Source organism: Somniosus microcephalus, chromosome 13 (assembly GCF_052327205.1).
Source record: "Somniosus microcephalus isolate GS21.2 chromosome 13, FLI_Smic_1.0, whole genome shotgun sequence".
In the NCBI taxonomy this organism is placed as follows: domain Eukaryota; kingdom Metazoa; phylum Chordata; class Chondrichthyes; order Squaliformes; family Somniosidae; genus Somniosus; species Somniosus microcephalus.
Window position 1 is genome coordinate 37,028,730 of NC_140999.1, and position 27,339 is coordinate 37,056,068.

At 45.3% G+C, this 27,339-nt stretch overlaps 1 protein-coding gene across 1 annotated transcript; it reads right to left on the reverse strand.

The window, feature by feature from the left end:
• Window positions 1–898: 898 nt before the first annotated feature.
• On the reverse strand, window positions 899–19,017 carry ndufa11 (NADH:ubiquinone oxidoreductase subunit A11). The gene is made up of 4 exons (XM_086004758.1): window positions 18,882–19,017; window positions 12,021–12,113; window positions 10,430–10,552; window positions 899–1,080 (listed from the first exon to the last, which is right to left on the reverse strand). The coding sequence occupies exons 1-4, from the start codon at window positions 18,958–18,960 to the stop codon at window positions 968–970; spliced, it is 408 nt and encodes a 135-aa protein (XP_085860884.1). The 5' UTR covers window positions 18,961–19,017; the 3' UTR covers window positions 899–967.
• Window positions 19,018–27,339: the final 8,322 nt, after the last annotated feature.

Sequence of the window (27,339 nt, forward strand, 5' to 3'; positions counted from 1 at the left end):
GCCTTCTGAAAGTCCAAATACACCACATCCACAGGTTCTCCCTGATCTATTTTACCAGTTACATCCTCAAAAAACTCCAGTAGATTAGTCAAGCATGATTTACCTTTTGTAAATCCATGTTGACTTTGTCCGATCCTGTCACCGCTTTCCAAGTGCTCTGCTATTACATCTTTTATAATGGACTCTAGCATTTTCCCCATTACCGATGTCAGGCTTACCGGTCTATAATTCCCTGCTTTTTCACTACCACCTTTTTTGAATAGTGGGGTAACATTAGCTACCCTCCAATCCATGGGTACTGTTCCAGAGTCTATCGAGTTCTGGAAGATGACCAGCAATGCATCTACTATTTCTAGGCCAGCAGCAATAGATTTAACCATCAGGTCTTCACTCTAATGTCTAATGCCATGGTCAATGGAGCATAGACCACAAAAAACACAAGTTTCCCAATATAAACGTGAGGGGCTCTCTTCCCATCTTCTCTCCCTCCTCCCACCACCCTTCCCATCTCAGATGGGCCACTATAACTGGCCTCAAGGGTCCTAGATAAGTGAGGAAAGGGAAAATTGGACACAGGCTCCTGCTGGATGAGTCCAGGTATAAACAGGATTGACCTTAACTTCCATGGTTGAGTAAGAAAAAATGGGCAACTTTGGTGAAATACTGAGGTGCTAGAAAAATGTTCCCTCAATGGGTCTGCACCTACAGAAGGAGACAAAACAAGACACAATGAGCCCACAGCTCAAAAGATGTCTGAGAGAAAAATCAAAGAGACCGAGAATGGAAACAGCAAAGCTAGTTTCACTCATTTAACCACCAGGGACTCTGCTTTAAACCCAACACTGATACATACTTGGCTACGGTCTATCATTATGCTATATTTAAAGTGACACTGTGAAACAGAATTAACATTTGTTTTATTGGACAGGATACATTATATTACAATATTTTTCTGCTTCAGCTGTTTTCAAAGTTTGGGAGGTCCCGATATGCGCCAGCCTTCCATCTTGCCCATCTTTGTGAGACCTGCAATTACGCCAAAAGACAGGCAGGCTGAGGTGCCAGTCATGTAGCTGTGAGCTGTGGAAAGAGACAAGGTATTCTAGTGTTAAAATTATAACAGTCCAGTTCCCATATTACTAAAACAAATACTACACCTATACACAGCATGAAATGTTCAGTACCTACTCAGGAGAGATCGCCACACACCGAGAAACACTAACTACGCACACCACAAAACAGAGACCAACACATACATGAAACCTGGAGTATCCACATCACAAATACTCAGTACCCATACTACAAGAGACCATTACACCAATGCATACAGGAAGCAAACTGGGACATAGAAATCAGCATGCCGAGTTTCAAATGTTACTTGTTAAATCACAAAGCACGCGAAATAAGCTTGTGTGACGGCATTACCATGTTTGGGTCTTTTAAGTTTTCATTAAACACATCTATCTGGTGCTATCTAGTGGACAGCATTAGGAACAGCAGCACCCACAATAACCAGTCAGCCATTCAGCATAACAGTACCCTTCAGAAGCATTACAGGATCCTTCAGATGTGACCCAGTCTAGCTCAAGATACATGGCTCTCAAATCCAACTGGGGGAGGAGGGTGGGATAAACGGTTAGTTCAGATATTCTTCAAACTCGTATTACTTTGGTGACTTTTTAAATAAACCTGTGGTTTGTTGAGGAATATCACAGAAGCTGGAGATCTCCCAATTCCGCATCCCTGTCACTGCAAGGACCCTCTGGAATGCACATTTGTTAAAAGTGCCACCACTCTTTCCAATCGTGACTAGAAAGTTTGCTACACTGCTGGCTACTGTATATAATAGTTCAAGAACATCAAGATGGGCAACAAACTTAAATGGGTTGAATTCAGAGGCCAGTATTCATCCTGAATAACCTCAAACTTGTCAATCAACCCACCACATTCCCAATCATTCCAGTTAATGAGCTAATGCCCTAGCTGCGAATTAGTTTGATGGGGGGTCCGCTTACCAAAACTGTTATTGAGCCAGGAGGCCACAATTCAAATTGTCCTCTAGTGATCGTATTGATTTAATACTTAGATTGTTTAATACTTAACAGTAATATTGTTTATTGACAGTGTCAGCTGTGGCTCAGTTGGTAGCACATTCGCTTTGGAGTCAGAGGGTTGTGGGTTCAAGTCCCACTCCAGGGACTTGAGCACATAAAGCTAGGCTGACACTCCAGTACAGTGCTGAGGGAGTGCTGCACTGTCTGAGGTGCCGTCTTTCAGATGAGATGCTAAACTGAGGCCCTGTCTGCTCTCAGGTAGACATAAAAGATCCCATGGCACTATTTTGAAGAAGAGCAGGGACTGGCCAATATTTATCCCTCAACCAACATAACAAAAACAGATTATCGGGTCATTATCACATTGCTATTTGTGGGACCTTGCTGTGTGCAAATTGGGTGCCGCGTTTCCCACATTACAACAGTGACTCCACTTCAAAAGTACTTCATTGGCTGTAATATCGACAGTGCTATCAAGCGGCACTTACTCACCAATAACCTGCTCACTGATGCCCAGTTTGGGTTCCGCCAAGGCCACTCGGCTCCTGACCTCATTACAGCCTTGGTCCAAACATGGACAAAGGAGCTGAATTCCAGAGGCGAGGTGAGAGTGACTGCCCTTGACATCAAGGCAGCATTTGGCCGAGTCTGGCATCAAGGAGCCCTAGTAAAACTGAAGTCAATGGGAATCAGGGGGGAAACGCTCCACTGGCTGGAGTCATACCTAGCACAAAGGAAGATGGTTGTGGTGGTTGAAGGTCAATTATCACAGCCCCAGGACATCGCTGCAGGAGTTCCTCAGGGCAGTGTCCTGGGCCCAACCATCTTCAGCTGCTTCATCAATGACCTTCCCTCCAACATAAGGTCAGGAATGAGGATGTTCGCTGATGACTGCAGTGTTCAGTGCCATTCACAACTCCTCAGATAATGAAGCAGTCCATGTCCACAGGACGACGTTCAGGTTTGGGCTGATAAGTGGCAGGTAACATTCATGCCACAGAAGTGCCAGGCGATGACTATCTCCAACAAGCGAGAGTCTAACCACCTCCCCTTGACATTCAATGGCATTACCATCCCCGAATCCCCCACCATCAACGTCCTGGGGGTCGCCATTAACCAGAAACTTAACTGGACCAGCCACATAAATACCGTGGCAGCAAGAGCAGGTCAGAGGCTAGGTATTCTGCGGTCACCTCCTGACTCTCCAAAGCCTTTCCACCATCTACAAGGCACAAGTAAGGAGTGTGATGGAATACTCTCCACTTGCCTGGATGAGTGCAGCTCCAACAGCACTCAAGAAGCTCGACACCATCCAGGACAAAGCAGCCCGTTTGATTGGCACCCCATCCACCACCTTAAACATTCACTCCCTCCACCACCGGTATTCCGTGGCTGCAGTGTGTACCATCTACAAGATGCACTGCAGCAACTGGCCAAGGCTTCTTCGACAGCACCTCCCAAACCCGCGACCTCTTCCACCTAGAAGGACAAGGGCAGCAGAGACACATGGGAACACCACCACCTCCAAGTTCTTCTCCAAGTCACACACCATCCTGACTTAGAAATATATCGCCGATCCTTCATCGTCACTGGGTCAAAATCCTGGAACTTCCTACCTAACACTGTGGGAGTACTTTCACCACACGGACTGCAGCGGTTCAAGGTGGCGGCTCACCACCACCTTCTCAAGAGCAATTAGGGATGGGCAATAAATGCTGGCCTTGCCAGTGACGCCCACATCCCATAAACAAATTTTTTAAAATGTGCTTTGAGATGTGCAGTGGTCGTGAAAGGCGCTATATAAATGCAAGTCTCTCTTTTTCTTTCTTTAATTATTTCATATAATTAGACCAAATGAAATTTGAGTAACCCTGCCATATGGGCTTATACACACGCACACACACTTAAGGATTAGTTCAATCAGAAAAATCTATGCCGGTTATTGAAGGGCAGAATAGTTTTTTTAGTTTCAAAGATCTCACTGATGAATACACTTGCTTCATTGGTTTAATTTTTCATAATTCACTTCATGCAATATCTTGCATACTTGGACAATAATTTAAAAGAATTAAGAGTGGGGAGGCTTGGCAGAAAACCAGGCCATTACACTTAAAAGCACTAATGTTTGACTCCAAGTGGGCGAACAATTACAGTAGCAACAGCAAGGCCTTTTCAGTTATCTCACAAATCTCAGCAAAGATCACGTTAGTCCAGCGAGGGATGTATCAGGGCAGATTAGGTACAAAGATAAAAATATGGTTAATGACCTTACATCAGTTTTCACTTCTGAAGACAATGTCATGGTCCCAGTATTACAGAATAGGTGTGCGTCTAAAATGGTTTCATTAGAAGCTACCACATAATGGTTTTGGCTAAGATTAATGTACTTAAATGAGCAGTGCTGCAGAATCCCAGTGTGCTTGGGGAAATGGGGAGCCATTGACCGATATTCAATAGCTCATTGAGATCCATGTTCAGATGCTAGACATTATAGGCGCATGAGTTTGACTCTGGTGGCATGGAAGCTGTTGGAAAGCATCAGTCGTTATTAGGGATGTCCAACATGACGTTAGACAACTTGCGTCCTGCTTCATTAATATAACATTGAGTTCTTTGAAAAATGACCAGAATGGTGAATGAAGGTAGTTCAGTTTATATAATAACCTTGATTCTCAAAAAGTCTATGATTAAGTACCACACAGACAGCGAATAGGAGAAAAAAAAGATTTCATTGGATTATAGGACAGTTACTACTCTGGGTCAATAGCTGATTGAAACTATGCAAGCAGAGGGCTGTTAATGGGAGTAGATTACATTAGGATCCATTTACAAGTGGAACTCCATTGGGCTCTGTATTGGGACCATTGCTGTTCATCACTTTAATTGCCTGTGAACTAGAATACCCTGGGGTGCAGATCATTATGGTAGCTTGACAGTCTCCATAATGCTATCCACAAATGTTTTCCCTGACAGAGCTGCATGCTTATCTGAACCTATCCCACTCGCTGTTGGATGAATCTGGCCAAATGAACTAATACGTTATCATAAAAGCAAAATACTGCAGATGCTGGAAATCTGAAATAAAAACAGAAAATGCTGGAAATACTCAGCAGGTCAGGCAGCATCTGTAGAGAGAGAAACAGAGTTAACATTTCAGGTCGATGACCCTTAGTCAGAACTGGAAAAAGTTGGAGATGCAACAGGTTTTTAAGCAAGTGCAGGGGCAGGGAGAGGGGGGGAGGGGAGGAAAGAACAAAAGGGAAGGTCTATGATAAGATGGAAGGCAGGAGAGATTAAGAGACAATAGGGATGATGGTGCAAGGCAAAAGGAGATGGTAATGGGACAAGTTAAGAAACAAAAGATGACTCTAGATGAGGTGTCAGCTGTCATGTGAGAAAAAAGAGATAGGGGCAGAGGTTATGATCTGAAATTGTTGAACTCAATGTGGAGTCCAGAAGGCTGTAAAATGCTTAATCAAAAGATGAGGTGCTGTTCCTCGAGCTTACGTTAAGCTTCACAAAGTGACAGGCGACCGGAAGCTCAGGGTCACCCTTACGGACTAAGTTGAGGTATCCCACGAAGCGGTCACCCAATCTGCGTTTGGTCTCCCCAACGTAGAGGAGACTGCATCGTGAGCAGCAAATACAGTATACTAAATTGCAAGTTGTACAAGTAAATTGCTGTTTCACCTGGAAGGAGTGTTTGGGGCCCTGGACAGTGGGGAGGAGGTAAAAGGGCAGGTGTTGCATCTCCTGCACTTGCACAGGAAGGTGCCGGGCAAAGGGGAAGGGGTGTTGAGGGTGATAGAGGAGTGGACCAGGCCCTTCAGAATGCTGAAAGGGGAGGTGAGGGGAAGGTGTGTTTGGTGGTGGGATCACGCTGGAGGTAGCGGAAATGACGGAGGATGATCTGTTGAATGTGGAGGCTGGTGGGGTGAAAGATGAGGACAAGGGGAACCCTATCGTGGTTCCAGGAGGGAGGGGAACGGGTGAGAACAGAAGTGCGGGAAATAGAACGGACACGGTCAAGGGCCGTGTCAACTACGGTAGAGGGGAATCCTCGGTTGAGGAAAAAGGAAGACATGTCGGAAGCACTAGTATGGAAGGTGGCATCGTCAGAGCAGATGCAGTGGAGACAAAGAAACTGGGAGAATGGAATAGAGTCCTTACAGGAAGCGGGGTGGGAGGAAGTGTAGTCCAGTTGGCTGTGGGAGTCAGTGGGCTTATAGTAATATAAGTTATCATCTTCTTTGAGAGGGTGCAATGTATATACACCCATGCCACAGATTTGCAACTCTTTGTAGTGCTCTGAAAGAGCGTCAAAGAAAATTTGCCCAAAATTCAGAGAGGGTAAATATGCATCCTTCCTCTTCCTCAGATTGAGAAGTTAAAGACCTCCTCAACATTTCACAAAAGACACCTGCTTACCAGTTTGATAATTTCTCTGACTTGTATCTCCTGATGTTCACAGGAAGGTTGTCAGGGGTGTAACTTGCACAGTGGGGAGTGGAAAGATTACCAATTTTTTTGACATACCTTTTGAGGCAACACTACGGCTATCTTTATGGATTTGGGTCTTTAATTACCAGTTTCAAAGGCAAGTGTCTCAAATTGAAATCGGACGCTTGCTACAATGGAGACCAATCATGATGCATCCGTATAACCATGTGGGGAGCATATAGTACAAAATGAAAAAATATCCAGTCTTGGATAAGTCGTTACCAACAAGAGACAAAACTTCATTACAGGAAACTTTCGATTAACCGGCCCCTAAATAACCGGAAATGTCGGTTAACCAGCAAAATTCAGGAGTCGGTTCAGATAACTTTTATTACTTTTTTTACTCCATTTGTTGCTGTGCAAGGGTGTAGCTGCAGCTGTTGCTAAGCTACAGAGACGCTTGCAACTTGTGCCGATTGTTCTGAAGCAACAGGGTTTGTTGCTTTATACAGAGCTCTCAGCTCCATATCTTTTACTATAGCGTTCGGTTAGCCGGAATTTTTGATGAACCGGCACCACGTCGGTCCCGTCCGTGCCGGATACCAGAAAGTTTCCTGTACATCTACTGTGACTAGTTGAGGTACCAGTAAGCCCCAGATCTAAAGCAAGGAATGTGCTGGCTGCCATCTCTCTGCTTGGAGTAGTGATCCAAGCACTTTACGGATCCAATTCAAGACCCAGATCCATGAAGATAGCCGTGGTGTTGCTTAAAAGGTATGCAAAAAAATTGGCAATCTTTCCACTCCCGACTGTGCAAGGTATTCCCCTGACACTAACACTCCTGTGGTTAAGTCCGAAACTAGGGTCTTAAATTTAAACAAAGCCAATTACGGAGTTACGAGGAGAGAGTTGGCTGAGGTAGATTGGGAAATTAGATTTAAAAATATGACGTAGATAAGCAATGGAAAACATTTAAAGAAATAATTCATAATTCTCAATGAATATACATTCCTTTGAGGCATAAAAACTCCACTGGAAAAGTGGTACAGCCATGGCTAACTGGAGAAGTTAAGGATTAGATTAAAATTGGGCACTTGGAAAATGTTGCCAAAAAGAGTAGCAATCCTGAGGATTGGAAGGGTTTTAAAAATCAGCAAAGGATGACCAAGAAATTGATAAAGAGGGAGAAAATAAAATACAAGAGTAAACTAGCAAGAAATATAAAAAACAGACTGCAAGAGCTTTTACAAGTATGTAAAAAGCAAGAGATTAGTGAAAGTAAACATGGGCCCCTTAGAGGCAGAGACAGGAGAAATTATAATGGGGAATAAGGAAATGGCAGACGTTAAACAAATATTGTGTGTCTGTCTTCACAGTAGAAGATACAAAGAACATACTGGAAATTGTGGGAAACCAAAGGTCTAAGAGAGTGAGGAACTTAAAGTAATTATTAGTAAATAAAAAGTACTGGAGAACTTAACTGAACTAAAAGCCAACAAATCCCCTGGACCCGATGGCCTATATCCTAGGGTTTTAAAAGAGGTGGCTGCAGAGATAGTGGATGCATTGGTTTTGATCTTCCAAATTCCACGTGAATTAGAAGGTAGCAAATGTAACACCCTCCTGTTCAAGAAAGGAGGGAGAGAAAACAGGAAACTATAGGCCAGTTAGCCCGACATCAGTAGTACGGAAAATGCTAGAATTTATTATTACGAACGTGGTAATTGGGCACTTGGAAAATCACAATATGATTAGGCAGAGTCAACACTGTCTTATGAAAGGGAAATCGTATTTGACAAATCTATTAGTTTTTCGAGGGTGTAACTAGCAGGGTAGATAAGGGGGAAACCAGTGGATGTAGTATATTTGGATTTTCAGAAGGCATTCGATTAGGGCTCATGGGATTGAGGGTAATATATTTACATGGATTGAGGATTGGTTGACAGAAAACAGAGAGTAGGAATAAACGGGTCATTTTCAGGATGGCAGGGTGTAACTAGTGGAGTGCCACAAGGATCAGTGCTTGGGCCTCAGTTATTTACAATCTATATCAATGACTTAGACGAGTGTAATATATCCAAGTTTGCCGACGATACAAAGCTAGGTGGGAAAGTAAGCGGTGAGGACGCAAAGAGGCTGCAAAGGGATATAGACCGGTAAAGTGACTGGGCAAGAAAGTGGCCATTGGAGTATAATGTGGGGAAGTGTGAAATTATCCACTTTGGTAAGAATAATGGAAAAGCAGATTTTTTTTTTTTTTTTTTAAAAAGGAGACTAGTAAATATTGATATTCAGAGGGATTTGGGGGTCCTGGTACACAAATCACAGAAAGTTAACATGCAGGTACAGCAAGCAATTAGGAAAGCAAATGGTATGTTTCCTTTATTGCAAGGGGGTTGCAGTATAAGAGTAAGTAAGTCTTGCTGCAATTATATAGGGCCCTGGTGAGACCACACCTGGAGTACGGTGTACAGTTTTGGACTCCTTACCTAAAGGAAGGATATACTTGCTTTAGAGGGGATGTAACGAAGGTTCACGAGATTGATTCCTGGGATGTGAGGGCTGTCCTAGGAGGAGAAATTGAGTAGAAAGGGCCTATATTCTCTGCAGTTTAGAAGAATGAGAAGTAATCTCATTGAAACACATAAAATTCTTAAAGGGCTTGACAGGGTAGATGCTGAGAGGCTTTTTCCCCTGACTGGAGAGTCTAGAACTAGTCATAGTCTCAGGATAAGGAGTCAGCTATTTAGGACTGAGATGAGGAGAAATTTCTTCACTCGGGGGTTGTGAATCTTTGGAATTCTTTAGCCTAGAGAGCTGTGGATGCTCAACTGTTGAGAATATTCAAGACAGAGACAGGTAGATTTTTGGGCATTAAGGGAATCAAGGGATACGGCGGAAAAGTAGAGTTGATGCAAAAGTTCAGCCATAATCTTATCGAACGGTGGAGCAGGATCAATGGGCCGTATGGCCTACGCCTGCTCCTATTTCTTATGTTATGTTCTAACATCAGGAGATCCGAGTCAGAGAAATTATCAACCCAGATACAGTGAAGGAGCATACCCGACATCAGTAGAGAGATAGTCACTAAACCAAGTGATCCACTGTTTTATGTACATTTAATTTTTTTCAGCACGATGCTATTTAATTCCCTAGATGAAGTTATGGGCACTCACTGAATTATCAGGACCAGCAAAATCTCAATCTCTGGATCTAGGGTTCAACTATGGCAGGGATGTCCAACCTTTTGGAGCTGAAGGGCAGAAACAATGTCAAGTGGGCCACATATGATTAGACAATAATGCAAGCCCAACACAAAAAGGGAGACTTCCATGCACGGAAAACGAGGTTCCTTTCCCCCCTTCCCCTCATTCTCCCTATCCTCCAAAGCCTGAAAGCTTAGCCTTTTCAGCTCTTTCAAGTTACCAGGCCTGGAAAACAGCAAAAGGCTGCTCCTCGAATAGTGAATTTTGGCCAATTAATCAGGGAGCAGCCTTTACCAGTCCTCCAAGTTCAAGATGTTGGAAAAGCTTGCACACAAGCATAAAGATGACAGAACCTGCTTTGCAGTGGATCAGAGATGTATGCAGCGCACCGGCTGCTGCTCGGACATCCTGACTTAAGATAGCTTTACATTACTTTTAACTCATGCTATATCTGAACTGGGAGTGCTCAAGTGGGCACTAGGTGACAAAACTGGAAAAAAGCTCAATTTCCTTTACCCACAGAAACATAAACATCACCTTCCCCACCCACCCCCCAAAAAACACAGCAACAGAAATAAAAAAGGGAGGTTAACATTAATGAGTTCTTTGCAATGTTTAGCTTCCTTAAAAAAGAGAAATATTATTGTTGACTGTAGCTCTTTCTGGAACCTGTACCAGAAATTTCTAGAAGAATTCAAGCACCATCACATAGCTATAACGAGCACTCACCTCGCACTCCGAGGAGGACGCCCGAAGCACAACCGCCAATGAAATAATTCAATGGATCATCTTTGGTTCCTCGGAGATGCGCAGTTAGGCAGGTGGTTACTCCAAACATTGCACCAAGCACAGCTAAAAGGCAAGCAAATGGACACGGGCTTATTACATTCCTCTATACAGAGCCCTCAAAATAAAACAAGAACAAGAGCATGAGATAGCTGTTAATTACCCGAGCTAGCTGATTTCAGATCAAATGGCACCGGTAAAAATTAGCCGGATAGATATCTGTTGAGAAGCAAGACTGAGGGTACACTTAGCACAAACTGATTCCTTTCAGGGGAGCTCAGTAAAGGAAATTAGTACCCCATAAAGTAGGAGATCCACAAGCAGTGTAGGACATCATTCCATGATAAATAATCAGACGACTCTGGACGAAGCAGGCTTGATGGCCTGAAATGCCTTTTCTCTCTTTGGATTTTATGTTCTTACGCAAGATGGAAAAACCCCATCATTAATGTTACCCTCCTCCTTTTATTTCTGTTGCAACAAAAGTCTTCCCTCCCATCATGGCATCTTCGTGTATTTTAAATTATCACAATGCTTTTGCCTTTATTACTTCGCTTGGTAAACCAATAACAATATTCAATTGCACTTTAAAAGTTTCTTGCTATTAGTTCTAAATTTCATTTACACCGATTTCCCTCCATGTCCCTTAGTCTTACTTTGTTGGTGGACTTTAAGTAATAATCTAGGTCTACTTTATTTATCTATGCTATTTAATAATTGATATAATCAATGAAGTGCTCCCCTTAACCTGCGGTAGTGATTCAGAGCTTGAACACATCCTGTTTCTCCATTTCCCGCTCGGGCTTCAACACATCTCCTCCATGAAACTAACCACCTGCTCGCCAATCATCTTCTGTCCCAGCTCCTAATTGTACTATTTCACCTCTTCAGTCCCAGACTTTGACAGCAACCACTGCTCTCTTTCCTGCAGAACTATCCATGCCTCCTTCAAGGCCCTTGGTCCCATAAGAGCATTAACGGTCAATTCTCCCGATACCCGTTTTAACATTTACCAGCAGTTCCCTTGCTATCTCACTTCCTAAACCTGCCGCATGTTGCTCATGTGTCGGCATTGCTATGGAGGCATATGGGAAGTCAGCAAACTATTGAAGCAATCAGAAGTGGAATCCTGATTTATAGGACACATCCAAATTGTTCAAAAGGTGCAGTCAATATAGTACTCTCAGTTCCTTTTCTTAATATTTTAACTGTTTATCTTTAACTTCACTGCTATTTTTATACTCGAGTTAAAATTTTCTCTTTAACTATTGTTGTGATACCATAGTGCCCCACAGCCGACCACAATGACCCTGGGATTCAAGCACCCCTAACAGAGTCAGTCTCCTAAGGGTTCCTGCACCCCAATAGAGCTATATTCCCTAGGCTCACAAGCATCCAGAGTAAATGCAATGCAAGAGTAAAGTAATGAAAGTTCCTGTTGAAAATTGACTCTCCTGAGAAACATACTGAGCGAAGCAAGCTTCTTTGCAAATAATATTGGACTGGACTGTACCGTACACAAAGGTGTCCTTACCCATAGTTAAGGTGCCATTAGCTGCTCTTTGCACTGCTTCAATAGCATTTGTAGGTGGTAATGCAACAATATGATAGGCGGAGCCAACGAGGCCTATAAAGAGAAATGACAAGAATAAGATAATCACAGCAAGGTTTGGCGACCTGTAGAGAATGACTGTTTCGTTAAGACTACACAAGAGTTTCATCTCCATAGGAATCTAGTTACTATAGCCCTTTGAACAGCTCTTAGATAACAGTAACAGAATTAAAGTGGCACACCTGACTGAACAGGCCACAGACAATGCGCAAATGTTATCCACAAATCTATAAGTGATAATATCCAAAACACAAGATTGTTTTGAAGTTTTACCTCCCCTTTAGATGCACATAATTGCATGGCTAACTAAGTGGTCAATGCAACTGAAAAAAACACTAGTGGGTGCATTCCATCCAATCAACACAACAGAGATCAGGAACTCACTGTGAAAGACTTGCCCGAACCGGCACCCTACCATTCCATGGTTCAGTTGATCATTCCACCCAACATCGTTTGTCAACTATTAGGTAGTTTGAAGACTGATATATATTCTGTTCACCATGTACAAACTCAGGATCCTAGTATTAAACTTGTCTTTGGCATCCTGACCATTGATCTGGAAATGAAACCTTGGAAATATGCAAGCACATTAAGTGAAAAGCATCATAGTACTGCGCACTTTCTAATGCAAAGAAAAATTTAGTACCTATTTATGAAATGAAATCTAGTGTGCATGTAAAATGCAAGGCCATTGTGAAAAGCAGCAACCAGAGACGAAGTTCTTCCCTTAGAGAAAGTTAGAGACAACGGCTCAGAAATTCGGGTCTCCACGGGTGAGTACGCACGGGGTACTCACCTGTATGCCCAATGGAAGTGCCGGTTTCGTGCATGCACTGCGCACGCGCGGGAAACCAGCACTTCCGTTCCCCCGAAAGAAAGGAGGGGGGGGGGGGAAGGAAGAGGTGGAATGCGTGCGCAGGAGAGGCAGCGTGTGCGCATCAAACTTACGTTTTTTTTCCAGGTTTTCCCGGGAAGGTAAGTCTCCAGAAGTTAGACATGTAAAAAGCAGTCGCAAGGCCTGCTTTTAACAAGGTAAGTGGTGAATTAATTAAAATTAAAACATTTTTTCCCCCCCCACAGGTTTATTATTTTTAAATACTTTAAAGAAAGGTAAGTTTATTTTTAGCCCCGTTAGAAAATAGAATTAATTTTTTCAAAAATTTAAATTGTTTAAAATAGTTATTTCATGTAATTTACAGTTTATTTTTAAAATGAGATGCTTTTTTAAAAATTTATTTGAGGTTTTGGGGCTTATAGTATTTATAGGTTTGACAGCCCTTCCTGTCAAACTTATGAATGAAGCATTCCCTGCTCCGATTGGCTCCCCATGGCCCACGTGATCCCAGGGGACGCATCGAATTAACTACGCCCCTGGGATATGCAAGCACTGCGCACCGGCAGTTGGAGGCGGCCCAGGATCGCAATTCCACAGGGGCTCACAGCTCAACGGCCGGCGCGCAAGGTAAGTGCAGATCGGAGGCTTGCACCCGCGGGAAGCCTCCGACCCGAATTTCTGGGCCATGATATCCTGAACCTCCTAGGGGCTGGTTACTAATAGAAATAGTTGGAGCTGCCAACTGGGAAATTGTGTGGGGTATATGCCCTCAGTAAGGGTATAACAAGGGCTCAGTTCTGACCCCACAACACTTCATAATTTCTGCCCGATTTCCTCCCATCTCCGAGCAAAGCCATCACTTTCACAAAACCCACCTCCTGCTCTTGAACCCCTCCCAATTCTGCTCTTGACCACTCCACCCTTCTATCTGACCTACTCAGCGATGTAGTCAACTGCTCCCTCGCCTCAAGCAAGGTTTCATTCCACTTCCCACACCAGCCACCCTGTGGCCTGAGTGAGATTGCTAATTAGTGCCAGGTTAGCCCGTGCCCACCAGGAATTAGCACCGTTAATGTAGTAAAATGACCCAAAGGACTTTTACAGAGATGTAATCAAAAAATGGACACTAATCCAAAGAAGGAAAGATAAGGAATGGTAGCATAGTGGTTATGTTACTGGACTAGTAATCCAGAGGCCTGGAATAATCATCCGGAGATGTTCAAATCCCACCACGGCAGCTGGGGAATTTAAATTCAGTTCATTAAATAAATCTGGTGCAAAAAGCTAGTATCAGTAATGGTGACCATGAAACGATCAGATTGTTGTAAAAACCCATCTGGTTCACTAATGTCCTTTAGGGAAGGAAATCTGCCGTCCTTACCTGGTCTGGCCTATATGACTCCAGACCCACAGCAATGTGGTTGACTCTTAACTGTCCTCTAAAATGGCCTAGCAAGCCACTCAGTTGTAAAAAAAACAGTAAGAATAAAACCGGACGGACCACCTGACATCGACCTCGGCACTGGCTACAGACAACAATGGCACACCCAGCCCAGTCGACCCTGCAAAGTCCTCCTCACCAACATCTGGGGACTTGTGCCAAAATTGAGAGAGCTGTTCCACAGATTAGTCAAGCAACAGCCTGACATAGTCAAACTCACAGAATCATACCTTTCAGCCCTTGTCCCAGACTCCTCCATCACCATCCCTGGTTATGTCCTGTCTCACCGGCAGGATAGATTCACCAGGGGTGGCGGCACAGTGGTATACAATCGGGAAGGAGTGGCCCTGGGAGTCCTCAACATTGATTCCAGACCCCATAAAGTCTCATGGCTTCAGGTCAAGCATGGGCAAGGAAACCTCCTGCTGATTACCACCTACCGCCCTCCCTCAGCTGATGAATCAGTACTCCTCCATGTTGAACGCCACTTGGAAGAAGCACTGAGAGTAGCAAGGGCACAGAATGTACTCTGGGTGGGGGACTTCAATACCCATCACCAAGAGTGGCTCGGTAGCACCACTACTGACCAAGCTGGCAGAGTCCTAAAGGACATAGCTGCAAGTCTGGGCCTGCAACAGGTGGTGAGAGAACCAACACGAGGGAAAAACCTACTTGACCTCGTCCTCACCAATCTACCTTTCGCAGATGCTTCTGTCCATAACAGCATTGGTAGCAATGACCACTGCAGAGTCATTGTGGAGAAGAAGTCCTGTCTTCACACTGAGAACACCCCTCCATCGTGTTGTGTGGCACTACCACCGTGCTAAACGGGATAGATTTAGAACAGATCTAGCAACTCAAAACTGGGCATCCATGAGGCGCTTGGGCCATCAGCAGCAGCAGAATTGTATTCCACCACAATCTGTAACCTCATGGCCCGGCATATCACTCACTCTACCATTACCATCAAACCAGGGGACCAACCCTGTTTCAATAAGGAGTGTAGCTGAGCATGCCAGGAGCAGCACCAGGCATACCTAAAAATGCAGTGCCAACCTGGGGAAGCTGCAATACAGGACTGCATGCATGCTAAAAAGCAGAAGCAGCTTGCTATAGACAGAGCCAAGCGATCCCACAATCAACAGAATGGATCAGATCAAAGCTCTGCAGTCCTGCCACATCTAGTCGTGAAAGTTGTTTAATGGTCCAACACCAAACAAGGAGGAGACTCCATGAATATCCCCATTCGCAATGATGGTGGAGCCCAGCACGTGAGTGCAAAAGACAAAGCTGAAGTGTTTACAACCATCTTCAGCCAGAAGTGCCGAGTGGATGATCCATATCGGCTGCCTTCTGCGGTCCCCACCACCACAGAAGCCAGTCTTCAGCCAATTCGATTCACTCCACAGGTTATCAAGAAACGGCTCAGCGCACTGGATACAGCAAAGGCTGTGGCCCCCGACAACATCCCAGCTGTCGTGCTGAAGACTTGTGCTCCAGAACTAGCCACGCCTCTAGCCAAGCTGTTCCAGTACAGCTACAACACTGGCACCTATCCGACAATGTGGAAAAGTGCCCAGGTATGTCCTGTCCACAAAAAGGACAAATCCAATCCGGCCAATTACCGCCCCATCAGTCTACTCTCAATCATCAGCAAAGTGATGGAAGGTGTTGTCGACAGTGCTATCAGGCAGCACTTACTCACCAAGAACCTGCTCACTGGTGCCCAGTTTGGGTTCCGGCAGGACCACTCGGCTCCAGACCTCATTACAGCCTTGGTCCAAACATGGACAAAAAGAACTGAATTCTAGAGATGAGGCGAGAGTGACTGCCCTTGACATCAAGGCAGTATTTGACTGAGTGTGACATCAAGGCAGTATTTTAACGAGTGTGACATCAAGGAGCCCTAGTAAAACTGAAAAGGAAGATGGTTGTGGTGGTTGGAGGTCAATCATCACAGCCCCAGGACATCGCTGCAGGAGTTCCTCAGGGCAGTGTCCTAGGCCTAACCATCTTCAGCTGCTTCATCAATGACCTTCCCTCCATCATAAGGTCAGAAGTGGGGATGTTTGTTGATGACTGCAGTGTTCAGTGCCATTCACAACTCCTCAGATAATGAAGCAGTCCATGCCCGCATGCAGCAAGACCTGGATGACATTCAGACTTGGGCTGATAAGTGTCACACAAGTGCCAGGCAATGACTATCTCCAACAAGCGAGCATCTAACCACCACCCCTTGACATTCAACGACATTAACATCGCCGAATCCCCCAGCATCAATATCCTGGGGGTCACCATTGATCAGAAACTTAACTGGACCAGCCACATAAATACTGTGGCAACAAGAGCAGGTCAGAGGCTAGGTATTCTGTGGCAATGTTTCACCTCCTAACTCTCCAAAACCTTTCCACCACCACCTCCAAGTCACACACCATCCTGACTTAGAAGTATACTGCCATTCCTCCTTCATCGCTGGGTCAAAATCCTGGAACTCCCTTTCTAACAGCACCGTGGGAGTACTTTCACCACATGGACTGCAGCAGTTCAAGGCAGCAGCTCACCACCACCTTCTCATGGGGAACTAGGGATGGGCAATAAATGCTGGCCTTGCCAGTGACACCCACATCCCACGAACAAATAAAAAAAGAGAACTGACCAAAAGCTTGGTCAAAGAGATGTGTTTTGTGGAGAGTCACAAAGGTGAGGTTGAGGAGTGAATACCAGAGCAAAGGGCTTAGGTGGCTGAAGGCACATCCGTCAATGATGGAGCAAGGGGGCCGGGGCTGGGGGGGGAGGGAAATATGTCAGGGGTCAAGGTCAGAGGAATGGCGAGAAAGGAGGACGGGTAGTGAGGGGCAAGGCCATGAAAGGATTTAAACATGAGAATTTTAAATTTGAGGTGTTAGGGACCTGGAGCTAATCTAGGACAGAAAGGACAAGGATGTTACGCAAGCAGGTCCTGGAGTGGGTTAGGTTACGGGCAGAGTTTTGGATGAGCTAAAGTTTACTGAGGATGATGCATGGCCAGGAGAACACTGGAATAGTTGTGTGTGGATGTGACAAATGTACGGAAAAGGGTTTCAGTAGCAGATGGGCGGAGGTGGAAATAGAGGTGGGTAATGTTACAGAAGAGGAAGTAGACAGCCTTTGTGATGAGAGGCTATCTGATCAGAACTTGAAGTTGGGGTTGAACAGGATACAGAGGGTGCAAACAGTCTTGTTCAGCCTGAAACAGTGGCCAGGTGGGACATGGAATCAATGGCAAGGGTACAGGGTATGCGATGGGGGCTGAAAGACAATGGCTTCGACTTCTCAATGTTTAGCTAGAGTAAACAGCGATTCATCCAAGACTGGATGACGGACAAGCAATCTGACAGCACAAAGGCAGTAGAGGGGTTGAGAGATCTCATGGGGGGGGGGGGAAGGAAGAGCTGGGTGTCATTAGCAGAAGTGTGGGCACAGGCCCCGTGTGTTTGTAGAGGACGTCACCAGGAGTCCGCATGTAGACAAGGAAGTGGAGGAGGGCCAAGCATGGGGAGCCAACGGTGATGGGACAGGAAGAGAAGCCATTGTGGGGAATGGTCTGTCTACAATGGGATAGATAAGAGTGGAATCAAGGGGGTGCAGTCTTATTGAGCTGAAATACAGAGGAGAGACGTTGGAGGAGGGTGATATGGTCATCCATGTCAAAGGCTGCAGAGAGGTTGAGGGATATTGCACACAACAGTCACAGAGAATGTCATTTGCCAACATTTTTTTTGGCCACTAGTCCTGATCTCTGCTGTTACTACCATTATCACTCAGCTCAATAGAATTGGGCAAAATATAACAGCAGTATTTCATTACACCGCAGCTCGTGCACCTCAAATATTGCTTTTGTATTGAGGCAGATGAGGTGAAAGAGTTCAGACATACAGGACCATATATATGTTGAGAGCAAGAGGGGGGAAAGACAGACACACACAAGCAAAAAATATATCTACATGGTCAGAGTTACACACGGGGATATGTACAGAGATCATCCCGTTAAGAGCCACCAGTGCTTTGGTCATTTGCAGCTACGCTAAGCCTTTTTGATTTTAAACAAAGAAAAATGCTGGAAACACTAAAGACAGAATGATACAGCGCAGACCACCATTCGACCCATGGTGCCTGTGCCGGCTCTTTGGTACAGCTATCCAATTAGACCCACTCCCCTGTTCATTCCTCATAGCCCTGCCATTTCCCCCCTTCAAGTATTTATCCAATTCCCTTTTGATTGTTACTATTGAGGCTACTTCCACCGCCCTTCCAGGCAGTGCATTCCAGATCATCATAACGCGTTACGTAAAAAACACTCATCTCCCCTCCAATTTTTGCCAATTATCTTAAAAGGTTAAAGTTTTAGATATAGCCCTTCCGCTGAACTCGGTGTCCTTGCAGCTTTATCTTCTCATTTCCCCTCTCTGCCGACCCGGGCCGGTCCCGGACCCCAGTGCCTGGGCTTTACTCCTGGGCCTGCACTCACCAAGGCCGGCCCCGACCCGCGTAGTCTCCCAGGTTTTAGTCGGACACTCATCGCCATCTTCTGTGTCCCAGTAACCCATTATCGAGCTCTCAAGGACACCGTCACTGAGAAAACCACTCAGACACCGCGAGACTACGGACACGTGATCAGCTTTAAAAAAATTCGAGGACGTCATCCGTGTGGCGCAGTGCGCAAGTGCGGCCCGAGGGGGTTCACCCTTGGCAATAGAACGGGTTTTAAGAAAGAAACTTGCATTTATATAGCGCCTTTCACGACCAATGGACGTCTCAAAGCGGTTTACAGCCAACTTACATCTACATTCCATGGGATTTTTACATCCACCCAAGAGTTTAATGTCTCATCCAAAATATGGCACCTCCGACAGTGTAGCACTCCCTCAGCACTGCACTGGAGTGTCAGCTTAGATTTACAGTTTCCTACATTACAACAGTAACTCCACTTCAAATAGTATGTCATTGGCTGTAAACCGCTTTGAGACATCCGGTGGTCGTGAAAGGCACTATATAAATGCAAGTCATTCTTTTTTCAATGAAGTACTTTTGTGGAGTGTAGTCACTGTTGTAATGTGGGAAACATGGCAGCCAATTTCTGCACAGCAAGCTCCCGCAAACAGCAATGTGATAATGACCAGATAATCTGTTTTGTGATGTTGATTGAGGGATAAATATTGGCCAGGACACCGGGGATAAATCCCCTGCTCTTCTTCGAAATAGTGCCATGGGATCTTTTACGTCCACCCAAGAGAGCAGACGGCACCTTGGTTTAACGTCTCATCCAAAAGACAACACCTCCGACAGTGTAGCACTCCCTTAGCACTGCACTGGAGTGTCAGCCTAGATTTATGTGCTCAAGTATCTGGTGTGGGACGATGAACCCACAACCTTCTGACTCAGGTGAATGTGCTATCCACTGAGCCATTCAAAGAACTATTCAATAGTAACTAGATGAATGATGTGAATGTGCAATCTCAGGCCACTGCATAAAGTGTGTGTTCTTTGCTACTCACAGGCCCCGCAAGTAGATTGTTCATTGAGTGTTTCATGATTTACCAAACTTTGTTCTTTAGAATGAACTGAGGCACTAACAGGGTCAACACACCACTAGCACCAGCTGGGCAACTTGTGCCCTAGTGCCCACCTCAGAGAGTTACGTCTGTATTTCCACAGTGCCTATCACTGGTTTTTCTTCTGTTGTTGGAATTTGGAGATAAATGCTTATTCCAAAACCTTAAAGCATGAAAATTCCTCTAGAAATTCACTTTGTGGGAACCCCTTCCTACTAAAATCTTGTTTAAATTTCAGATTGCCAGCAGTGTCGTTTCTTCTTTATAGCTTATTGTTTGATTCACTGTAATTTCTCTTCCAGGAATGCCAACCTTGAAGAAATTATGTGCACCTCTTTGTCACGATTTGTTTTCTTTTTCTTCTGGTTCCCCTTCATGTTAGCCCTTTCCTTTTTTTAACTGTGTATATGCCAAGACCCATTTTACCTCTCTGTGACTGGAGTATGTGTTTTCCCCTCTCTTTTTTACAATTCAGGTAAAATGTTTGTTTATCTTTCAGGTTTCAGTTCTGAAGAAGCGTTATTTCCAAAATGTTAACTTGTCTCTTTCTATGGATACTGACTCTACAAGTGTGCTGCATTGTAAGCAGAGCTGTCACCACTGGACAATTCTTAGGTGTGAGATTTCCAGTTGTTGCTTTTTTTTTAGTTCTCCGCTACTGACTACCTCTTTAAACCCCTCTTCCATGCCCCATTTATCCTCACCTCTAACTACAAGTGTGAGGAGCTCATAAACTTCTTTGTCACCAAGACAGAGAGGTAGAGAGGTTTAGGGAGGAAATTCCAGCGCATAGGGCCTAGGCAGCTAAAGGCATGGCTGCCAATGGTGGAGCGATGAAAATTGGGGATGCGCAAGAGGCCAGAATTGGAGGAGCGCAGAGATCTCGGTGGGTTGTAGGGCGGGAGGAGGTTACAGAGATAGGGAGGGGTGAGGGCCATGGAGGGATTTGAACACAGGATTAGAATTTTAAATTCGAGGCATTGCTGGACCGGGAGCCAATGTAGGTCAGCGAGCACAGGGGTACTGGGTGACTTGGTGTGAGTTAGGATAAGGGCAGCGGAGGTTTGGATGAGCTAAAGTTTATGGAGAGTGAAAAGTGGGAGGCCGGCCAGGAGAGTGTTGGAATAGTCGAGACTGGAGGTAACAAATGCATGGAGGAGGGTTTCAGCAGCAGATGGGCTGAGGCAGGGGCGAAGGCCGGCGATATTACAGACATGGTAGTAGGTGGTCTTGCATATGGGGTCGGAATCTCAGCTTGGTGTCAAGTAGGACGCTGAGGTTGCAAACAGTCTGGTTCTGTCACAGACAATGGCCAGGGAGAGGGATGGAATTGGTGCATAAGGAGCAGAGTTTGTGATGGGGGCTATCTTCCTGTGTCAGCCGTGGCTCAGTTGTTAGCACACTCGCCTTTGAGTCAGTAAGATTCGCGAAATTTTCAGTAAATAATCACGTAGGAAAGTAGGGTTAATAAAACAGCTTTATTGACCAAAAGAAGCTTATACAGAGAAACCTTTGATAAAAGGCCACACAAAATGGCCGCCAGACCTCGTGACCAGCTTCTGGGACCATTTGAATTTCTGTTACTGCAAGCCAGACAGGCTTGTGGATTGAGGACATTAAAAGCCCGCGAAAACCAGTTTCGGGAAGCCGAAACTCATGGAACTGAGTATACATATTGATTAGATTATATGTGCAGGACAGATTTGGGTGACAGGATGAGACCCATCAAGAAATGGGCGGACAATTGAACGAACGCTTAAGCCCATTACACTGTACAAAGAGAAGCCGTTTAACAGCCATCCAGGGCAATCTCCAGACCGATCAATATACAAACCAAGTTACGGTAACAAAGCAAAGACATTATCGGCCCAGGAAGGCCAGTTCAGCTATCACCGACTCCCGTTATGAAGACAAAACACCCCTGCAGAGAGTTCTGCCCGCCAAAATTATTACAAAGACAGGACTATGATTTGGCGGGAGATAAGAATGTTCCAAAAAGTATAACTGTGGATTGAGTAAAGTCCATCGGAGAGTTAACTTGAACGACAGCACTTCGGTTCGGACCTTCGGAACAACTTCGGTTCGGAACGTGTTCGGTGTTCGGCCAGGCAAGGCCCGGCCACGACGAGAAGACGACGAGAAGAGTTCGGCTTGGAAGCCAGCTCGGCCAGGCAAGGCCCGGCCACGACGGGAAGACGACGAGGGAGGCCCGGGTACTTTTGTCGGGAGATCATCGACGACCCAGGCCGGAGAAGAAGACACTCAGGGCCCAGGTACTCCAATTCTGCTCCACCGTTGGAGAAATCAGAAGGACAATTCTGACTGTATAAAGAGTCATCGGGAGATCATCGACGACCCAGGCCGGAGAAGAAGACACTCAAGGCCCGGTACTCCGGTTCGTCAACATCACATCGGCGAGCACTCATCGCAGGAGAACCAAGAGGAAAACAAGCTGCGCCAGAAGCTTCCAAACCCACGTGACGACGGAAAGCTGTGTCGAAAGGCTGCAAAGCTTTTTTTTCGCAATTCTTAAAGTGGTGAGCATGATCCCGAGTCCCTCAAATCGAAACTTAGTTAGGTCTAGGGGAGGGGGTTAAGGGTAATTGTAATGTGTTACCCCTTTTACGATGTGCCGTGTGTTCCCCATTTCTATAGAGTTAAGTTTATAGATGTGTGCATGCTTGTAGTTGCTTTAATCTGTGCATATGACATGTATTTTACAATGCTGCAAACTGTTCAATAAAGGCATCCATTTCGTGCTATTCGACCTGGTCTATTGAGTTTTTCTGCACTACAGCTCCCTGCACCTAAGTCCAAGGTCTAGAACCGTAGGGGCGAGTGGGTCGAACCACTCACGGGTAATTATTGCAAGAAGCCTGGCAGGAGACCAGAGCAAGCAAGAGAAACCCCCTACAGTCAGAAGGTTGTGGGTTCAAGTCTCACTCCAGGGACTTGAGCACATAAAGCTAGGCTGACACTCCAGTGCAGTGCTGAGGGAGTGCTGCACTGTTGGAGGTGCCGCCCTTTGGATGAGACGTTAAACCAAGGCCCCGTCTGCCCTCAGGCGGACGTAAAAGATCCCATGGCACTATTTCAAAGAAGAGCAGGGGAGTTATGCCGGTGTCCTGGCCAATATTTATCCCTCAACCAACATAACAAAAACAGATATCTGGTTATTATCACATTGCTGTTTGTGGGAGCTTGTGTGCAAGTTGGCTGCCGCGTTTCCTACATTACAACAGTGACTACACTTCAAAAAGTAGTTCATTGGCTGTAAAGCACTTTGAGATGTCCGGTGGTCGTGAAAGGCGCTATATAAATGCAAGTCTTTCTTTTTTTTTCTTTTCCAATATTTAATAGGAGGAAATTTCTGCTCATCCAATACTGGACGTCAGACAAGCAGTGTGACAAATCAAAGGCAGTACAGGGGTCGAGAGAGATGGTGGTGAAATATAGCTGGATGCCGTCAGCGTACATGTGGAATGTGACATTGTGTTTTGAGATGATGTCACCGTGGGGCATTTAGATGAGAAATGGAAATAAAAATCTTCATTGGTTACTGGTGCCTCAATGCCTCAACTTTAAAATTTGTATCCTCAGGCTGGATTTTGCCAATGGGGAGCTTTTGGAGGCGGGACTCCCACTTGTCGGGTTTCAGTCCTGCCTCCATCAACTTCTGGCCAACCTACGCTATTTTCTCTTGATTGACCTTGTTAAGTCCGCCCAGCGAGCTTAGCAGGCCAATTAAGGGAAAGCCGGTTACAGAGAACGTTAACGTATGATGTTTCATCTGTGAAGCTGTCAAACAGTGACATTCTCTGTAGTTTGATGAGTTCTTGAATTCAAGACCTCATCAAACCTCTTTCTTTTGTAGAAATTAGATGGTTGCTGCATTGGAGAATGCAACGGCCATCTGTCATCTCTACCGCGGAGGTGAGAGACTCTCTGCATACCCACCGATTAAAGCCTGCAGGAAGAAACAAAGGTAAGTACACTTTTTCTAGCACCTGTTCCTGGGACTAGGAACAGGGTCACTGGCAAGGCTTGGAAGCTAAGCTAGAGCCAGGCCTGGTTAGTACCTGGAGGGGTGACCATCAGGGAAGACCAGGTGCAGAAAGTCACAGAAGGAGCCCCGAGGAGGGGTGGTTGGTGAGAAGGTCACGGAAGGAGCCCCGGGAGGGGCGGCTGGTGAGCAGGCCCGGGCGTTGGGCTGAAGATAGGAGGAATGGTGGAAATGGAATGGCGGTGCGCATAGATGCGGCGGCGCGCACAGATGCAGCGGCTTTGCTTCTCCCAGGATGGCGCTATTTACATTTAATGTTATTTGTACTGGACTCATGGGAGCTTGCAAGATCACATTTCGTTGTTCATGTACTTGTGCATTGTACAATGACAATAAAGTTGAATTAGATACACACTTGCACTCACCACCACAGCATACTTTTGGACCCCACAGACCCATTACTCACCTTGGTGACCCAGGCGGGTTTCGGAGCCTTTGGGAAGCCCGCACTTGTGTGGGCAAAATGGGGTTAATCTTATTTTCAGCTTGTTAACTACCTGTTAACAGGCAGTTAAGTGGCTGTAATCCCTTGCAGCCTCCAGCAGACAGGACCCGGCGTGGGATGGCTACCTGCCTCCTGGCAAGATGGCATGGAGGTGGGTTGGGCACCCGCCCCCAAATTCTGCCATTTTCCTGGCAGTCCCGCCTCCAAACCCGCCTCCCCAGGGCTGGCAAAATCCAGCCCCTCATGTTTAAATCCGTACATGAATAGTTATTTCGCTATATTATCTGCTGCCTTTTTTTCATGATGTGCAGAGGCAGAGGAGTGTTCACCAGCCCCCTGCTTAGAATTCAAAGTGAAGTGACTTTGATTGACAGCTACTTCTGGGTCCTTTGAAAGAGGGTCGGACCCTGATTGACTGGAGCCATCTTTGATTGACAGGTTGGTGGTCAGAGAATTCAACTCACAGACTGATGTTGGCAGTTTTCACACACACACAGAAGAAAGCATTTAGCATATTTCAAACCCCCTGTTACCAGCTGTAATACTGAGTGATTTAAAATTCCTGACAAGTGCAGTCAGGTCAGTTTGAGGTTGTAGTAAACATGGTCAGAGATTTAGAACGAAAGCACGTTATGTATTTATTATTTTACATATCAAGGACTGTAGTCTCACTGTGAAAATTGTGTTTTGTTCATTCATCTATCTCACAAATGAAACCATTTGTTCACTCAAAGCCTGTGTCTAATGGGACTAATTATGGGAAACGAGGAAATGGCAGAGGCATTGAACCAATATTTTGTATCTGTCTTCACAGTAGATGACACTAAAAACATCCCAGTAATAGTAGAAAATCAAGGGGCAAAAAGGAGGGAGGAACTTAAAACAATCACTCACTAGAGAAAAAGTGCTAGGCAAACTTATGGGTCTAAAGGCTGACAAGTCCCCTGGACCTGATGGCCTACATCCTATGGTCTTAAAAAAAAGTGGCTACAGAGATAGTGGATGCATTGGTTGTAATCTTCCAAAATTCCCTTGATTCTGGAAAAGTCCCAAGGGGTTTGAAAAACTGCAAATGTAACGCCTTTATTCAAAAAAGGAGGGAGACAGAAAGCAGGAAACTATAGACCAGTTAGCCTAACATCTGTCATTGGCAAAATGCTCCAATCCATTATTAAGGAAGTAGTAACAGGGCATTTGGAAAATCATAATAAAACCATGTTGACACTGTTTGATTCTATGAAAGGGAAATCGTGTTTGACAAATCTGTTAGAGTTCTTTGAGGAGGTAATGAGCAGGGCGGCTAAAGGGGAACCAGTAGATGTAGTGTATTTGGATTTCCAAAAGGCATTCGACAAGGTGCCACATAAAAGGTTACTGCATAAGATAAGAGCTCATGGTGTTGGGGGTAATATGTTAGATTGGATAGAGGATTGGATAAATAACAGAAAACAGAGAGTCGGGATAAATGGGTAATTTTCAGGAAGACAATCTGTAACTAGTGGGGTGCCACAGGGATCAGTGCTGGGGCCTTAACTATTTCCAATCTATATTAATGACTTGGATGAAGGAAGCGAGTGTATTGTAGCCAAATTTGCAGACGATACAAAGATAGGTGGGAAAGCAAGTTGTGAGGAGGACATAAGGGGCTAGATTTTGTGAATGGAGGCGAGTTGGAGGCGGGACTGCTGCTTGTCGTGTCAATGTCCCGCCTCCATCCTCGCCTGACCATTCAGAGGGATTTTCCCCTGATTTAGCTTGTTAAGCCCGCCCTGCGGGCTCAGCAAGCCAAATAGGGAAGAAGTCACTGACAGATCACGTCAACGTCAGATGTGCTATCTGTCAAGACTTTTTGAAAGAATAAATGACAGTATTTGACAGCTCTGTGAAGCTGTCAAACACTGACATTCTCTTTAGTTTGATGAGTCTTTGTGGTGAGGACTCAACAAACATTGAAAATAAGTAAATTTCAGATGTCTGATTGATCGGAGAGTCCATCTGCCATTACCTGAAATTGACACGGTGGATGTCCGCTCTCCCGATCCAGTGCGGCTAAAGGCTACAGAAGGAAAAAAAGGTAAGTGAACACATTTTTAAACTAATCACTCACCTTGCATACTTACCACTCCACACTTGCACCCATCACTCACCTCTACACCTTACTTCCAGGTGCCTCCGACCACCGCAGACCTCCTCCACGTCTCCTCCAACCCGGCGGAGTTCTCCGAGGTCGGGAAGCCTTCACCTGTGAAGGTAAAATGGCACTAATCCTTTTTTCTGCCTGTTAACAACCTGTTAACAGGCAGTTAAAAGGATTAAAAGCCTTTCCCGCCTCCAGGAGACGGGACCCGAAACTGCACATCTTCCCGCCTCCTGACAAGTGGGCACGGAAGCGGGATGGGGCCAGGTTTGCCATCCGTCTCCACTTTCTCCGATTTTATGGGCTGTCCCGCCTCCATGCCCGCCTCCTCAGGGCTTGGAAAATCCAGCCCAAAGAGTCTGCAAAGGGATATCGATAGGTTAAGTGAGAGGGCAAGAATTTGGCAGATGGAATATAATGTGGGAAAATGTAATGTTATCCACTTTGGTAGGAAGAATAGAAAAGAAAAATATTACTTAATTAGAGAAAGACTACAGAATGCAGCGGTACAGAGGGATTTGGGTGTCCTCGTACATGGAACACAAAAAGTTAACATGCAGGTGCAGCATGTAATTAGGAAGGCAAATGGAATGTTGGCCTTTATTTCAAGGGGGATAGAGTATAAAAGTAGGGAAGTCTTGCTACAACTATACAGGGCGCTGGTGAGACCACACCTAGAGTACTGCGTACAGTTTTGGTCCCCTTATTTAAGGAGGGATATACTTGCAT

Excerpts from the sequence above, each read along its gene's own strand:
- ndufa11 (XM_086004758.1), bottom strand. The coding sequence starts at position 18,960 with ATGGGTTACTGGGACACAGAAGATGGCGATGAGTGTCCGACTAAAACC. Across the intron at positions 10,553-12,020 it reads TAATGGCACCTTAACTATGG|CTGTGCTTGGTGCAATGTTT; the intron begins GTAAGGACACCT and ends CTTGCCTTTTAG. Across the intron at positions 1,081-10,429 it reads CGTCCTCCTCGGAGTGCGAG|CTCACAGCTACATGACTGGC; the intron begins GTGAGTGCTCGT and ends CTCTTTCCACAG.